Source organism: Neovison vison, chromosome X (genome assembly GCF_020171115.1).
Source record: "Neovison vison isolate M4711 chromosome X, ASM_NN_V1, whole genome shotgun sequence".
NCBI classification, from domain to species: Eukaryota; Metazoa; Chordata; class Mammalia; order Carnivora; family Mustelidae; genus Neogale; species Neogale vison.
Window position 1 is genome coordinate 12,573,330 of NC_058105.1, and position 17,837 is coordinate 12,591,166.

General features: G+C 40.5%; 1 protein-coding gene across 7 annotated transcripts in view; it reads left to right on the forward strand.

The window, feature by feature from the left end:
* Positions 1 to 17,837, forward strand: part of ATP11C (ATPase phospholipid transporting 11C) — a 182,934-nt gene that overhangs the window by 84,477 nt on the left and 80,620 nt on the right. For all 7 annotated transcript variants that reach the window (XR_006382530.1, XM_044235658.1, XM_044235657.1 and 4 more), the window contains exons 2-5: positions 1,325 to 1,444; positions 7,475 to 7,564; positions 10,444 to 10,524; positions 12,580 to 12,687. Coding sequence is in view for 6 of the 7 variants with exons in the window: in XM_044235658.1 (XP_044091593.1) it covers positions 1,325 to 1,444; positions 7,475 to 7,564; positions 10,444 to 10,524; positions 12,580 to 12,687 (399 nt within the window). In the remaining variant the exon portion in view is untranslated. The remainder of the gene's footprint in view (positions 1 to 1,324; positions 1,445 to 7,474; positions 7,565 to 10,443; positions 10,525 to 12,579; positions 12,688 to 17,837) is intronic.

The window sequence follows — 17,837 nt, forward strand, 5'->3', positions numbered from 1 at the left end:
TAAAATGATAAATAGCTCACTGTTCAAAATTGTATACATTTTTCTCTTTATAACACTGTAAGCCAATAAAACATAAAACGCAAAAAATTTGCAAAATAAACTTCTTGGAGAATCTTTAAAAACAAAAAACAAGGTAAAGCTTCAGTGAAATAAAAAAGTAAGGTAAAATGGAGCTCAATCTCGGAACTTCTAGATTCTAGAACTTCTAGAACCTTCTTTTAAAATGTAGAAGTGGGGGGGGGCACCTGGGTGACTCAGTTGGTTAAGCAACTGACTCTTGGTTTCGGCTGTGGTCATTATCTCAGGGTTGTGAGGTCGAGCCCCGCTTCAGGCTTTACATTGGCCGTGGAACGTGCTTGGGAATTCTCTCTTCTTCTTCCTCTGCCCTGAGCCCCGTCTCCCTCTCTTAAAGAAGAAAAAAAAAGAAAAAAAGAAAGAAAAATTAAATTAAAATAAAAAATGTAAAATGGATATCAGAGGTACATTGTGTGAAATGGGACTTTTTGACAGTAGGCTCTGAGAAATCACAAAGGATGTCTTTCCTGTAAAACCAAAGAATTACAACTTTTCTTTGTAGAAATAGTTGATCATTGTTAGAGACAGCCATTCTATTTTTTTTTTAAGATTTTATTTATTTATTTGACAGCATGAGCGAGAGAGAGAGCGAGCACAAGCAGGGGGAATGGCACACAGGGGAGAAGCAGGCTCCGTGGCAGGCAGGGGAGAAGCAGGCTTCTTTCTGAGCAAGGAGCCTGATGTGGCTCCATCCCAGGACCCTGAGATCAAGACCTGAGCTGAGGGCAGACGCTTAACCCACTGAGCCACCCAGGTGGCCCGAGACAGACATTCTGTATCTCTATACTTAAAAGTAATTATTTTCTATGTAGAAGTAATTTGCATTCTGCTTTGTGTTCTCTGGTAAGGAACTGACAAAATGGTCTTCAGTGGTGGTTGTATGATATATAAAATATTCCCAATCTGACCTTTTGAGTGTGTTGCTGTGATGGTGACAGTTGAGATGCTGTGGAAGAAAGAAGAATGGCAATAAAAATACTGTTCTTCTAGGATTTCTTTTAATTTGCACATTTTAAAATAGTAGGCTTGGCCCCAGCACGTTGTCGCAAGCAGCCCTCTCACTAATCTTCACTAAGTCAGCAGCTAAGAGCCCAGTGGAGTTTGAATAGCCTAACAGGGTTTTCTCTCCTCGCTGGTGCTCTCTCTGTCTCGGGGATTGTCAGATGTGCTTCCGCAAATACTCTGAACTCAGCAGAAGCATGGACAAATGTGATAAGAAACTGACTTTTCCCCCCTTTCTCTTGGTCAGTGTGCTGGAGAAGAGAAAAGAGTCGGTACGCGCACAGTGTTTGTTGGCAATCATCCAGTTTCAGAAACAGAAGCTTACATTGCACAAAGATTTTGTGATAATAGAATAGTCTCATCCAAGGTAAGTTGTTTTTTTTTAATTCAGTAGATACATGTAGTGATTCGTATAGTGAATCAGATAATGCACTTATCTGTGCTTCCAAGGAAGCTGGTGTATTTGTATATGCATATGCTTGGGTGTGCGCATCTGTACCGTATACCCGCTGTGGTCATCATCCCGCGAAAGGGCTGTTTTTCTTAAAGAGTATCACTCTGTCTTGTTACAGCTGAAATATTATTGACTTGCTTTCCCTTATCATTCGTAGTGCCTGTTGATGATACCTACTATATTAAGCCTTAAAGCATGCTAAAACTTTGAATTATCTACTTGCCCAAAGCTTTCTGAATTTCTCTTAAGGGGATGGAGTAAGTCTTAAATGATATGTATTCTTTTGGAGGGTGCTGCGGTAGAATGACATTTACCTCTTTCTGTTCCACTGGGGAGCCCCTTGAGTACACTCTTGCCTGACCATTTACTAGCTGTGTGACCTTGGCCAAATTAATCTCCGAGTGTGAATGTCCTTCTCCGAGTGTGAATGTCCTCATCAGTGAAACGAAGCTGATGTGTGCATACCTAAAAGCACTCTCTGTCGTTCCTAGTACCCAGTTGCCCTCATTCTACTACTATTAACTCGCTCATCGTTACCTTGGGCTGACCAGGTTAGGTACTGGGTGCTAGATGGCAGATAATCAATAGACTGACGGGTCTTGATAGATTGTCCTTACTTCTTCAGGTAGCCAGGCAAGGCAGTTGTAAGATGTTAGTGACAGTTGGATCACTGCAAGCTTGCGAACGCCTAGGACCTGAAAGAAAATTTGCCCTTCCTTTAAAAATGTAACATTTGGTTTTCAAACACACATGTGATTTCTTGAGGTAGTGATGTAGTACAGATTATACATAAGTAGGAGATTCACATGTAAAATACAGACTGAGTAAAAACTGTTCCCTAATGAGCATGTATCTATGGGCCTATAGAACACTCGAGTGTCTTTGGATAAAATGTCTATTTCCTGTTCATCTTGAACCTTATGGCAGAAAATCTATCCTCAGCCAGAAGTTTTCATACCTGTGCTCAGGATGGGGACTATGCCTTTGATTGAAAATTATTAATTCCCCCTGTAAGATCCAGGATAGCAGTAGTAGTCCTTTGACTCAGAATCATAGACTTACAGAACTGAAAGAGCCTACGAGATTATCTGTTCAACCTGTTGACTGTACAGGTGGAGAAGGCAAACCCAGAGAAATTTAAGTTAGTGCCGTGGTCACCAAGCAGAGTAAGCTATAAAGCCAGGAGCAGAACTGCTTTGTGAGGTCTGATGGCTCTGCATAAAAAGCCCCTTTCATGTCTCTGTACCATTGGGGCTCCTTTCTCTGTATTCTCTCGTGTTTTGCATCAAAGAAAATCTAAAATACTTTCCAGGGAATTACTGTTTTCCATAGTGTGTTATGTGGAACAGGTTAATGTCACTGTCGTTGAACTAATCATAACCATTTTGTTGTAATATATTCCACGATTTCACATTGTAAAAGAACTAGAAGACTTTAATTGTCAAATCTTTTCATATTTAATATAATATTTCTCATATTTTATCTAGCTTCAGTTTTACTGGTAGACAAAACAGTACATTTGGATTTTTTTAATTTTTTTTATTTTTTTAAAAAGATTTTATTTATTTATTTGACAGAGAGAAATCACAAGTAGGTGGATAGGCAGGCAGAGAGAGAGAGAGAGGGAAGCAGGCTCCCTGCTGAGCAGAGAGCCCGATGCAGGACTCGATCCCAGGACCCTGAGATCATGACCTGAGCTGAAGGCAGCGACTTAACCCACTGAGCCACCCAGGCGCCCCTGGATTTTTTTTTAAATAGTCAAAAGCTTCATAAGGCAAATAAAGATTGTTTCTGAACAGATTTGCATATCTACCTCTGTATCGGTATGTATCTTTTAGAAATCAGAGCAAAGAAGTGAACATTTCTGCATTGATACACGAGCATCTCTCTTTTCTCTGTAAATACTATATGTTGACAGTTTTTCTAGTTTACCATGCTTTTTCCTAAAAGCTCTAAAGCAGAAAAAGAGGAATTGACAGTGAACTACAGAAAAAGAACGAAATCTTAATACAGTGAATAATTAGGAGAGGATAGCGTACATATAGTGTAGTGGTAAAGAGCTTCATCCTTGTAGCACAAGACCTGGGTCTGAATTTAAAGTAAGGCATCGAACCTTTCTGTGTCTCAGTTTTCTTATCTGTAAAACGGAGACACTTACAGTACTTTACCTCAGAGGATTGTGGTGAGTACAAAATAAGTAATCCACAGTTTAAGCGCTGTGCTTGGCCTACAGTAATGACTCAGTAAATGGTAGGTGGTCTTGTTAAATTACATTTCTGTGATTGGTATTACTGCGATCCTGAGCAGTACTGGTGATTCGCTCAGTCTCATGTGTTTCAGTTGTGTGGCTTGATCTCTCTTTAAAAGAGGCCTTTGGATCCATTCTGGAGAGAACAATATTTTCATAATTTGAACTTTTCCTTCCTCACATTGTCTTTTGACCAGAATATGTTACTGAAGAAATGTACAATTTATAGCATATGTTATCTGCCTTCCGGCTTTGTAGCAAGTGTTGACTTCCTTTTTTAACTCTTTGATGATAAAAATACCTTTCTGTTAATGGGTGCTTTTTATTTACTGATAGCACCAGTAATGCCTGGTAAAGACTGGGAGCAAGTCTTATTAATGCAGGGAACACTGATGATAAACACTTTGATCTAAATTTTACTTACTGATAAAATTGGTCTTCTTTTTTTCTAGCAGAACACAATACTTTTCCATAGAAAAACTTGTTCTCTGCGGCCTTCCTACTTTAATACAATCAGCAGGAACCTTTGGGAATCACCAGAATTTTGTAGCTGGTACAAAATTTGGAAATCTCCTTCAGTAGCAAAAGGAACACTGATTGCTTGCTGCTAGGATCTTTAATTTCCATCATATTTCCCCATTACACATTTTTTTTCTTTAAAAATTCTGAGCCTTAATCTTGAAGGTGCTTCAGTGGGTTAAGAATCTGTGAGCACCACCTAACTCTTTGAAGGTATGCCCGAGGTTAAATTTAGAACTCCTATGTGAAAGACTGTCTTGAATTTAAAGCTTCAAGCCTAAAATTACACTAGCAATCTCCCTCATTTCTAAAATTCAGATTTTCAGTAGAATTTATTGGACATTTCTTTGAATCTTTTCAGACTCCCCGGACGGTGCCTTTTTAGCTAGTTACTAAATCCTGGTGTCCTGGTAACTCCCTTTACTCTTTTGAATTTATGGGAGAGAGAGTGGTACTTTAAAAAAAAAAAAAGAAAGTTCCACTTCACCTTGGTAATGGGCAGTGGAATAAATGGTCAAAACTTAAGATCAAGATTTCTTGTGCCTTCTTTGTACCAAACATTGTTCTAGGCAGCTGTGGTAAGGGGCTTATGGTGTGTTCCCTGACCCCGTGGTAGCTCATGGCCTGACACAGGAAAGAGGAGGGCATATAGCAACAGTTTTCTATAACGGTAATACCCAGAGTTCCCCAAGGAAGCAGTTCATCTAATAAGTTAAAACAGTGGTAAACAAACAGTGGGGGCCTAGAAACAACAACAAAAATGTTCCCTTTTGATGTGTTAACACCCCACAGAGGACTCTAGCAGTCCCTGATGTTTGTTTGTTTAATTAAAAACCCCTTAGTTAGGGAACAGAAGGTCAACAAGCCAGAAGCTCAGCTGTTAGCCTGTTGTGGGAGTTTTGCTTATTGTTTTAGAAAATTGATCTTAAGACATTGGGACAGTTAAGTGCTGATCCTGGACTATATCAGCTTCAAAATGACTAGAGCAGTGGTTTTGACCCCTTTTGTTTTTGGTTACAAGCTGCCTTGGGAACCTGATAAAAAAGCATGGATTCTCTTCCCCCAAATGATGCAAATGCACACAGTTCTGTACTTCGTTTTTCATTGTGGCTTATTACGTTTTGAAATTGCAGTAGAGTTAGCATACAGTGTCTTATGAGTTCCAGATGGCAGTATAGCGATTCAGCACTTCCAGACATCACCTGGTGCTCATCACGACAGGTGCATCCTTAATCGTCATCACCTGTTCCACCCAGCCCCGCCCCCAGCCCCCGCCCATCAACCGTCAGTTTGTTCTCTGTCATTAACAGTCTGTTTCTTGGTTTGTCTCTCTCTCTCTCTCTTTCTTTCTTTTAATCATTGTATTGTTTCTTAAATCCCACATACGTGTGAAATCATGTTTGTTTTTCACTGACTTATTTTGCTTAGCATTACACTCTCTAGCACCATCTGTGTTGTAATTGGCAAGATTTCATCCTTTTTTATGGCTGAGTAGTTTTCCGTTGTGTATATACCCCGCCTCTTGTCTATTCATCTGTCAGTGGACACACTTGGGCTGCTTCCATGGTTTGGCTATTGTAAATAATGCTGCTAAAAACGTAGGGGTGTACGTATCCCTTTGTGTTAGTGTTTTGTATCTTGGAGATAAATGCCCAATAGTTTGAGGACTGGATCCTAGGGTAGCTCTATTGTTAACTTGTTGAGGCGCCTCCATACTGTTTTCCACAGTGGCTGCACCAGTTTGCACTCCCACCAACAGTGCGAGAGGAACCGTTCCTTTTGGTCCGCATCCTCACCAATACCCATTGTTTCTTGTGTTTTCTGTTTTAACCATCGTGACAGGTGTGAGGTGCTATCTCACTGTAATTTTGTAGTTCATTTTGAATGACCTTCCTTGAGGCACTTCCATGAATCCTGGGCGAAGAACCTTCTGGGTTGGCATGTTAGGTTGTAATGCAGCTCTTTTACTGAATATGTTTGCCTTCATTTATCTTCATTTTCTTGGGATTCCCTGAATCTTGAGCCCATAAGAGAGGTTAGTAGTAAATTCACATATATTGTGTCATGCTGTGCAACTGTGGCATTTCAGTCACCTTACCTAATTTAATGGATATTTTCTCACCATATTTGTGGTGGAGATCGTTTAAGTGTAAATTTAGATCTTTTAGGTTAAGAAACCTTTCTTTCTGGTTTCTGGTCTTTATTAAGATATTTAGAAATTCACCTTCTCATGGGGATTTTTTTTAAGTTTTTATTTATTTATTTGACAGACAGAGATCACAAGTAGGCAGAGAGAGAGGAGGAGGAAGGCTCCTTGTGGCGCAGAGAACCCAATGCAGGGCTGGATCCCAGGACCCCGGGATCATGACCTGAACCAAAGGCAGAGGCTTTAACCCACAGAGCCACCCAGGCGTCCCTCTCATGGGGATTTTTAAATGATTTTGTCCTTGAGCTTAAGATATTAGTGAGAAAGTCTATGTGATTCAACAGTTGGCCCAAGAGTTTTTTCTTCTGCCCACGTACTACTTAGCATTGAACCTTTAACCTGTTACCAGTTACCAAAGCCCAGCGTGGTGTGTTGTTGATTAAAGTGAAAGCCCTCCATGACCCAGGGTACGAGTACACCTCAGCTGTCTCGGAGGTGCGGGGGGGCGTTGCTGATAAGGACAGAGTTATATCAGTGATGGCGATCAGACTCCAGTGGTTAGCTGAGCCGGAGGGATTAATTTGTTTGTTCATTCATCCAACTAATTTATTGAGTGTCTTTGTGTCTGCTAGGTGTTGGGGGAGAAGTAATAAGAAGACAAAAGAACAGCCTGTCTTTATGAAACGTATTGCCTATTGAGGGAGAAACTTTAATAAAAAGTGCTCACATCTATAGTTATTCACTGTAACAAGTATTATTAAGGAAGTATAGAGTGACCTGAGAACACCTGACAATTTAGATCAGGTCAGGGAAAGCAGAAGTTGGGGACTAGATGACCCAGCTGTGATGCTGCAAATGAAAACTTCATTTCTTACATAGTGTACTTCTAAGTGTATGCTTATTTGTATGTGTGAGGTGTGGGTTTTAACATGTTTTCAAAGTATTTTGATAATCTGGCCCATATGAGTTGTTACTAGGGTTTTTCAAGTTTTCCTTCTAATAATACTTTTTTCCCCTTTCTCCCATATAGTATACACTTTGGAATTTCCTCCCAAAGAATCTATTTGAACAGTTTAGAAGAATTGCAAATTTTTATTTTCTCATCATTTTCCTTGTGCAGGTAAGAGTTCCACAAACAACCATTCCCCTTTTAGAAACTTAATTACTCCAAACAAATTTTCAATCCATTTCTAACTTGAACATGCTCTGTGTCTAAAAAAGGTGTTTCAGGACCTGTTTTAATAAAACTTTATAAAGTGTTAATATTACAGTTTAAGATTTATATGATTTTGCATATTTCCAAAAGTAGCATTTTTACTAAAAAACCTGTTGAGAATTTGTTACTTTCTTTAAAAACTTTCATAGACTTTGTATCTTTGTTCATCTTAGAAGGACATAAATTGTGTATCATTAAATACAATGACATATATTAAAGTTTAAAATAGTTCAAATTAATAGTTTTACTTCATTAAACATCAGATTCAGCTTAATTGAAGATTTATCACTTTTCTTTCTGATACCAGTTTTGCTCTTCCTCATTCATTTACTTTACGTGTGAAAGCCTGATAGATTTGATCTTCTCTATGTTTCTGCTAATGTTTTGTGTTTTAAATTTTAGACCTCTTAATTGCCTCTTCCATCTTTAAGACTATGAGCTATTACAAGTTTTCCTTCACCAAAATTACCCCCAGAAAATTTTATTACAGTAAGGATATTTTTCCCGCATTTCATTTTTTAAACGAAGCAGAAACATCATCCCAATGAAATTGCTCAAATGCCTTGTTAATGTTAAGTGCTTCTGTTTATCCACTTTGAGGCTTTGAGTAAATGGTACTGTAATTTAATTTAGCCCTGCTACTTAAAACCAATCTGGGTTGTGATATGGGAAGGAGCTAATTTCAGTCTCAAATGATGGGGCATTTGAAAAGGAGTTACTCTAGATCCATGGTAAGATACCTTACAAACAGCATAAAATAAACCATACAAAATTATGCCCAGGAGAGTCATTCTTTGTCGTGTGCAGCACGGTTCGGTTTGGTTCAGTGAATGTATACCAACCACCTACTGTGTGCCTTGGGGTTTTCCAGATAACAAAGATTCTAGCAGATGCAATGAAGATCAAGACATGGCTTTTCTGTCCTTAAGTAATGTATGTTACACTCATATGTCCATTTAATTTCTTTTATTTTTAATTTTATTTATTTATTGGACACAAAGAGATCACAAGTAGGCAGAGAGGCAGGCAGAGAGAGGGAAGCAGGTTCCCCGCCGAGCAGAGACCCCGATGCGGGGCTCGATCCCAGGTCCCCGAGATCATGACCTGAGCCAAAGGCAGAGGCTTAACCCAATGAGCTACCCAGGCGCCCCTATCCATTTAATTTCATGCGATACAAGTCATAAAAGTCGCATGAGCAACATGCTATGGGGGTACAGTAGGAGTTCATAGGTCTTTCTAGCCAAGAGGAGCTTAAGAAGACTTCAAAGAGTAGATGATATCTGAATTAAGCCTTGAAAGATTAGAGCAAGTTAACCTGGTGAAGAATGCCAGATGGATATCTCAGGCTGTACATGAAGGCCCACAGCCACATAAAAGCGTGTATCTCTAACTCGAGGCATGTGGCAGAACCCGGCCTGGGTGGGGATAGAGACGAGAGTGAGTTGCCCGGGCAGAGTGAACCCGTGGTCCTCTGTCCCTCAGATCTCGTCCTCTCTCTCAGTATTTGTTGTTTCAGTGAATGACAACAACATCGACCCAGTCATGTTCACCAGACACTTAGAAGAGTCATCTCTCATCACCCCTGACAAGAAATTCCTTGCCATTCGAACTTTTTTTTTTTTTTAAGATTTTATTTATTTGACAGAGAGATCACAAGTAGGCAGAGAGGCAGGCAGAGAGAGAGAGAGATAGAGGAGGAAGCAGGCTCCCCGCTGAGCAGAGAGCCCGATGCGGGACTCGATCCCAGGACCCTGAGATCATGACCTGAGCTGAAGGCAGCGGCTTAACCCACTGAGCCACCCAGGCGCCCGCCATTCCTACTTTTAAAATATATATATTTTATTTATTAGAGCGACAGACCACAAGCAGGCCGGGCAGCAGAGGGAGAAGGAGAAGCAGGCTCCCTGCTGAGCAGGGAGCCCGATGCAGGGCTCAATGCCAGGACCCTGGGATCATGACCTGAGCTGAAGGCAGACACTTAACCGACTGAGCCACCCAGGTGCCCCATTCCTGTGTAGGAGTCTGCTGCCATGGGCCACAAACAAAGTGATGGCTTGGACAAGGGGGATAGCAACGGACATGGAAAGAACTTCCACAAATCCAGGAGGATGATCTTCTGGAAATGTAGTTCTGTTCGGGGGACTGCTCCTTGCCCGAAAGCTCCAGTTACTTCTGACTGTGGGATAAACAATGAACTCTAGCCTAGAGGCCCTGCTTGGGCTTGCCTCTGTCCCCATCTCCAGCCCCGTCTTACACCACACTCTCTCCTGCCTCTGGCTTCCTTTATTTCTTTAGACGGGCCCCCCCACCCCTCCTACCGTAGAGACATTGTCTGTGCCTGCCTGGAAGCCTGGCCTTCGTGCACTTAACTCTGCTTTACTCTCTAGATTTCAGTGGTTCACTTGGTTGACGGTTTTCCTATAAGCTGCAGCTCTACGAGGGCAGGGACGTTTCTCTCTCTTACTCAGAGCAGCATCTCTAGAGCCTGGCCGATGATAGCACAGGGCCTGAAAGAATGGTACTCAACGAAGAGATGGTAAATGACTGCTTCTGTTTCGTGGAGGGCATTAATCCAAACTGGAATGAAACCTAAGCCTGAATTAGAACTGTTTCTTTACATTAATTGCTCTGTGGATCGCTTTTGTTTTAATGAAAGTTAACATTGACCCTGCTACCAAGATACATCTGGTCTGTATTTCTGCCCGAAATGGTTGCATCATGAGCCCTGTATATGAGCGAATGGCTTATGTTCCTTTTACATTCAATTTAATTTCTTTACCTAGGTCACAGTGGACACACCGACTAGCCCGGTTACCAGTGGACTCCCACTCTTCTTTGTTATAACTGTTACAGCCATCAAGCAGGTAAATTTCAGTCCCATCTGGTTTGAATTTCGTTGCCAAAGGTCCTTGTTCATATTTATGTAGAGTGGGCAGCATCCTTGATTCCTATGGAAAACATATTAAAATGACCATAAGGTACTTCTTTAAATTTCCTTTTTTTCCCCCTTAGTATTTGTATTGTGGGTTTGTAACCCTAAAAGAAAGAAGGTAGAAGGTACATCTCAGTCAGGAGATGAGAGGTGAATTTTTTAAAAAATATTTTAGTTATTTGTTTGACACAGAGAGGGAGAGAGAGAGGGAGAGAGATCATAAGTAGGCAGAGAGAGAGAGAGAGAGAGAGGAGGAGGAGGAAGCAGGCTCTGTGCTGAGCAGAGAGCCCGATGCAGGGCTCGATCTCAGGACCCTGAGACTATGACCTGAGCTGAAGGCAGAAGCTTTAACCCACTGAGCCACCCAGGTGCCCCGAGAGGTGAATTTTTAATGTATCTAAGTTTTTTTCAGTGTGTTCTGTCTTTCTGAAAAATTCCCAGTGTGGTAAATTTTTGTTGTTGTCGCCTAAAGCAGAGAACTCAAGGAGTCCAAGTGCTTGGTGTTTGTTTTCTTCCATGATGCTGCCGAAGTGGGTGGTGGGCAGAGGAGACTTATTCTCGCTTTTCGTCAACACTGACAATTGCCATGGTTTCTGATGCTGTTGACTTGGAAGTATTTTGACCCTTTTATATGATAGTACCTTTGAAAAATTCCACATGAAATTGAAAGTGGAAAAGGGAAGCTGGAGGTAAAGGGTGGGTTAGCAACGTTTATCGTGTATTGGAACAGTCCGTAGGACCTGACTGATGGCAGACATACTTTTAGACAGTAACTTAACCAAAGAGCTTTAAAAACTGTCCTCAAGAACTTCAAAAATGAAGGTCTGTTTAATGGAATTTTGAACAAGGTTACCTTTCCTCTTGGGGTTATCTGGTCTTCTATCTTGCCTACCGGAAACTGCAAGAATATTTTATCAAGTGTTTGGTTGCTAAATAAAGATTTCTGGAATGTTCTTTCCCTTAGGCTGTTAGGATTATTTTCTTTAACATCATAGAATTGCTGGTTCCAAGAATAGCCTGTATGGCTTACAAAAGCTCTTACTGATTCATTTTACTCTCTATACTAGTTCATCTTAGGGCCTCTCTTTCCTCACTGACATCACAGAAAGTGCCATAGGAAGTGATAGCCTAGCATTGTCATAAAGAGGGACAGAACAAGAATGAATATAGCATTGGAGAAAAAAGCAGAAGGTGATCAAGAGATTTTTTTCAAACAGTTCCATTTGAAAAGGTACAGACATTATTCTAAAGGAAAAAAGCAATGTGATGTAAAAAAGAAGAGGTCATGCTCAAACAAATGAACATCCTCTTTCCTTAGTTCTTTTGGCTTAAATTTACTTCATACAGAAAACCAGACTAAAATGAGCCATTAGACCTTTCCCTGATTACTTTTAACTCTAAAAAAATGAACACCAATTTATGGTTTCCTTTACTACCAGTGGAGAAGTTTAACTGTTGACTTCCAAAACTTGTCATGGATTCTCTGTCAAAAATAACCCTAACTTGCCTTTTCAATTCTCTGTCCCTGGGGAGGAATTAGATTTCCTCAGCAATGATCACTCCCAACAGTCTACTACAGAAGAATATATTTAAGTGATTAGAGCTAGAAAATAAAACCCAGGGGAAAAAATGGTCATATTAAAAGGTAGATAAATTAACATTAACTTGAATTTCAAGAGTAGAATTAGAAGAGTAAATCATAGCCTTTCACATTTGAAGAATATTAAGGTTCTGATGCCCGTGTTTTCATTGATACTTATCCCGAGAATGGAGAAACCTTTCAGCAGTAAAGCTATTTGCCTAAGGGGTATTTTGAAAGCATATCTTAGTTTTTGCTGTAAAAATGAACAATGTTGTCTCTTTAGCACTGTGAGTTGAGATTAATACTATCAGTCTAAATATCTGCTGGTGATTCATAGAGGGGGCTATAGAAATTTATTAACTGCACTGCATTATGTGAGCTTGACTGTAGTTATTTTTATTCTAGGGATATGAGGATTGGCTAAGACACAGAGCTGACAATGAAGTCAACAAGAGCACTGTTTACATTATTGAAAATGCAAAGCGAGTGAGAAAAGAGAGTGAAAAAATCAAGGTATTTTTGTAGTTCGTTTTTTTTAAATTGTGGTAAAACACAGCATTTTAGAATATACAACTGAGTATATTCGTGTTGTTATGAAACCTTCAACACTTTCGAGTTCCAGAACATTTTCATCACCCCAGAAAGTAACCCCCATAGGCATTAAGTCGTCATGCCACATGCCTCCCTCCCCCAGGCCCTGGCAACCACTAATCCTCTTTCTGTCTCTATGGATTTACCTATTCTAGATTATTTCATATAAATGGAATCCAACACTGTGTGGCCTTTTGTGTCTGCCTTCTCTCACTTATTGCAATGTTCTCAAGGTCTCTTCTTACTGTAGCATATATTAGTAATTCCTGCTTTTTATGGCTAAATATCCCTTCGTACGGTTACACCGCCTTTGCTTTATCCATTCATCAGTTGATGGACATTTGGGGGGTTTTCCACCTGTTGGCTTTTAGGAACATTGCTGGTATGAATATTCACGGTCAAGTTTTTGTTTGATCACCTTTTTCAGATCTTTGCAGTATATACTTAGTAGAATCGCTACATGATATGGTAGTTCTGTGTTCAACTTTTTCATGAACCACCAAGTTGTTTTCCACAGCAGCTGTGCCATTTTACATTCCACCAGCAATGTAAGAGAATGCCAAGATAGTATCATCTTTTACTACCAGCCAAGTTCTTTTTTATTTATTTTATTTTTTAAAGATTTTATTTATTTGACAGAGATCACAAGTAGGCAGAGAGGGAAGCAGGAGGGGTGGGGGAAGCAGGCTCCCCGCTGAGCAGAGAGCCCGATGCGGGGCTTGATCCCAGAATCCTGGGATCATGACCTCAGCCCAAGGAAGAGGCATTAATCCACTGAGCCACCCAGGTGCCCCCAAGTTCTTTTTGAATCCAAATTAATCATTGTTGATTATTACCTAATCATTGTTGATTATTACCTAATAAGATCCCTGTCAATAAGATTTTAGACCTCTCCACATCAAATAATCTTTTTTGTTCCCAACAGATAATATTTTAATTAATAATAAACTTTACTTTCTCAGAGCCGTTTTGGGTTCACAGCAAAATTGAGGAAAGTACAGATTTCACATATACCCCCCCTTTTCCCACGTGTGTACAACTTCCCTCAGTGTTCCATAGCAGTATTTTTGTTGCAATCCATGAACCTACGCTGGGACATCATTATTACCCAATGTCCGTAAGTTTTCACTAGGGTTCAGTCTTGTTCCAAACTCAGTGGCGTTAGACGGATGTCTAATGACAAGGATTCACCATTATTAGTATCAGGTAGAATCGCTTCACTGCTCTAAACATCCTTTATATATGCTTCATCTCGTCATCCCTTCATCCTGGCAACCCCAGGTCACCACTAATCTTTTCACTCGATAGTTTTGCTTTTCCGTAATATTATACTGTTAGAATCATGTATGGTATGATAGTATGTAGCCTTTTCAGATTGGCTTTTTTTTTAGATTCATTCATTCATTCATTCATTCATTGATGAGAGAGAGAGGGGGAGAGAGAGAAAATAAGAGAGGAGAGGGTCATAGGGAGAAGCAGACTCCCCACTGAGGAGGGAACCCGATGTTGGGCTTGATCGATCATGACCAGAGCCAAAGGCAGTTGCCCAACCAGCTGAGCCACCCAGGCACCCCAGATTGGCTTCTTTAACTTAACAATATGCATTTAAGTTTATTATGCCATGTTTTTTCATGTCTCAATGTCTCATTTCTTGTTGGCGCTTAATAATCCATTGTCTAGATGGACCAGTTTATATATCCGTTCCCTTTTTTTTTTTAGATTTTATTTATTTATTTGACAGAGATCAGAAGTCAGCAGAGAGGCAGGCCGAGAGAGAGGAGGAAGCAGGCTCCCCGCTTGAGCAGAGAGCCTGATTTGGGGCTCGATCCCAGGACCCTGGAACCATAACCTGAGCCAAAGGCAGAGGCTTTAACCCACTGAGCCACCCAGGTGCCCCCGTTTACTTTTTTTTAAAAAGATTTTATTTATTTATTTGATAGAGATCACAGGAAGAGAGGCAGGCAGAGAGAGAAGGGGAAGCAGGCTTCCTGCTGAGCAGAGAGCCCGATGCAGGGCTTGATCCCGGGACCCTGAGATCACAACCTAAGCAGAAGGCAGAGGCTTCAACCCACTGAGCCATGCTGGTGCCCCTCCATTCACTTTCTGAGGGACATCTTGGTTGCTTCCAGGTTGTGGCAGTCATGGACAGGGCTGCTATAAACATGTATGTATGAGTTCTTTTTTTTTTCTTTAAGTATGTTTTTTAAATTTTATTTATTTATTTGACAGAGAGATCACAAATAGGCAGAGAGGCAGGCAGAGAGGCGGAAGGAAGCAGGTTCCCTGCCGTGCAGAGAGCCTGATGCGGGGCTCGATCCCAGGACCTTGAGATCATGACCTGAGCCGAACGAAGGCAGAGGCTTAACCCACTGAGGCACCCAAGTGCCCCATATTCGAGTTCTTGCGTGGACATAAGATTTTAATTTATTTGGGTAAATATCAAGGAGTGTGCTTATTAGATTGTTTGGTAAAAGCGTGTTTAATTTTGTAAGAAGCTGCCAAGCTATCTCCAAAGAGGCTTTTCATTTTGCATTCCCATTGGCACCCAATGGGAGTTCCCGGTTCTCCACATCCTGGCCAACATTTGTTGTCAGTGTTTTGGGTTTTGGCAATTCTAATAGGTTTGTAGCGGTATCCCATTTTTGTTTTAATTTGCATTTCCCGAATGACATAACGGTGTTCAGCATCTCGTCATATGCATCCTTGATATCTGAATATCTTCTTTCATGAGGTTGTCTAGTCAAGTCTGTACCCATTGTTGAATCAGAGTGCTCATTTTCTTATTGTTGAGTTTTAAAAGTTTTTCTTAATATTTTAGTTAACAGTCTTTTATCAGATATGTCTTTTATAAATATTTTTTCCCCAAAATATTATTTTTTAAATTTCATTTTGTTACTGTGATCAAAAAGCATATAACATTAAATTGAGCCTCTTAACCATTTTTTTTAAAAGTATGATCTCCATTTTATTTATTTTTTTTTCGGAGAACAGTTTTTCTTCAGTGCTTAAGGACTTAGCTCCTTAACGTGGGCTTTGGTGGGGGTGGTGAGGTAACACCCACGGGTCTAAATTGGTGAGGGTGTCGGGTCCTTCCGTGCTTCAGGAGAGATTCTGGAATAGCTTGCTGGAAATGGCACAGCTTGGGCAGTAACGTAGTCTCACAGACAGCTTGGGACAGACATAGGTCTAGCAGACCTACTTGCTTTGGGAATGCCGCTGATGGCCGTGGTCTGTACTGTGGTCCGAATAACAAACTTCTCAATGGCCTTGACTTCGGCCCACAACTACGCAGTTGGTACCCTGAATAGGCCGCACATGGCTACGGCCCTTTGTGACACAACCATTTTTCCTTCTTTTCTTGGTCATCTTGAAAGTAAGCCCCCAAGAGAGCCCATCTTAACCATCTTAACCATTTTTTTGGTTTTATTTTTTTGTAAGGATTTAGTTATTTGAGGGGGGATTAGGGAGGAGCAGAGGGGGAGAATCTTAAAGGAGACTCCCCTGCTGAGCTCGGAGCCCAACAGCACGGGGCTCCATCCCAGCAGGCATGAGATCATGACCTGAGCTACAAGTCAGAGGTTTAACCGACTGAGCCACCTAGGCTCCCCTAAGATTTTAGTGTTTTAAGAAATCTCTATACCCATTGTGGGACTCGAACTCACAACCCCAAGATCAAGCGTCACATGCTCCACCAACTAAGCCAGCCAGGCATCCCCCTCATCTTAACTAACCATTTTTAGTGTACAGTCCAGTAGTGTTAATAAGTATATTCACATTGTATAACAAATCTCTGGAATCTTTTCATTGTGTAACACTAAAACTTTATACCCATTAAACACGAGCTCCCCCTGCCCCCCAGCCCTTGGTAAACACCTTTCTATTTCCTGTTTCTATGACCGACTACTTCTGAGAAATACATCCTACTAATGGAATCATACAGCATTTGTCCTTTTGTGCCTGGCTTATTTCACTTAGCATAATGTCTTCAGGGTTCATCCATGATGTAGCATGTGACAGGAAGTCCCCTCTTAAGACTACATTATATTCCGTTTTGTGCGTATACTCCCTTTTCTTTATCAGTTCATCTGTTGATGGACATTTGGATTGCTTCCACCTCTTCGGAATATAAATGATGCAGTGACAAACACAGGTGTACAAATAACTCTTTGAGATCCTGCTTTAAATTACATTAGATATATACCCAGAAATAAAATTTCTTAGTCATATGGTAATTCTGTTTTTGATTTTTCAAGAATCCTGCATACTCTTTTCCAAAATGGATATATCATTTTATCTTTGCACTTAGAGTGTACAAGGGTTTCAACTTCTCCACCGCTTCTCTAGGGCTTGTTAGTTTCTGTTCTTTTGATGGTGGCCATCCTAATGGGTGTAAAGTATCTCGTCGTGGCTTTGACTTGCATTTCTGAAATGATTAGAGATGTGGAACATCTTTTCATGTGCTTTTTGGCCATTTGTGTATCATACTTGGAGAAATGTGTATTTAGATCCTTTACCCATTTTTTAATTTGTTGTTGAGTTGTAGAATTCTCTTGTATATTCTGGACATTAACTCCTTATCAGATATATGATTGGCAACTATTTTCTCCCATTCCATAGGTTACCTTTTTATTCTGTTGATTATTTCCTTTGGTGCAAAATTTTAAGTTTGATATATTCCCATTTCTTTTTCATTTTCTTTTTCTTTCTTTCTTTTTTTTTTTTAAGTAGGCTGCACACCCAGTGTGGAGCCCAACACAGGGCCTGAACTTACAACTCCTAAGTCAAGACCTGAACCTACATCGAGAGTTGGATGGACAGTTAACTGACTGAGCCACACAGGCGCCCAGATATATTCCCATTTCTAATGTTGATTTTTTTTTCCTGTACTTTGGTATATGTCCAGGAAATCTTTATTGACTCCAACATCCTGAAGCTTTTCCCTGATGTTCTTCCAGGAGTCTAAAAAGTTTAGGTCTTTTTATTTTTCTACAATTCTGTTTATTTATTTGAGAGAGAGAGAGAGAGCATGAGCAGGAGGAGAGGGAGAAGCAGCCTCCCTGCTAAGCAGGGAG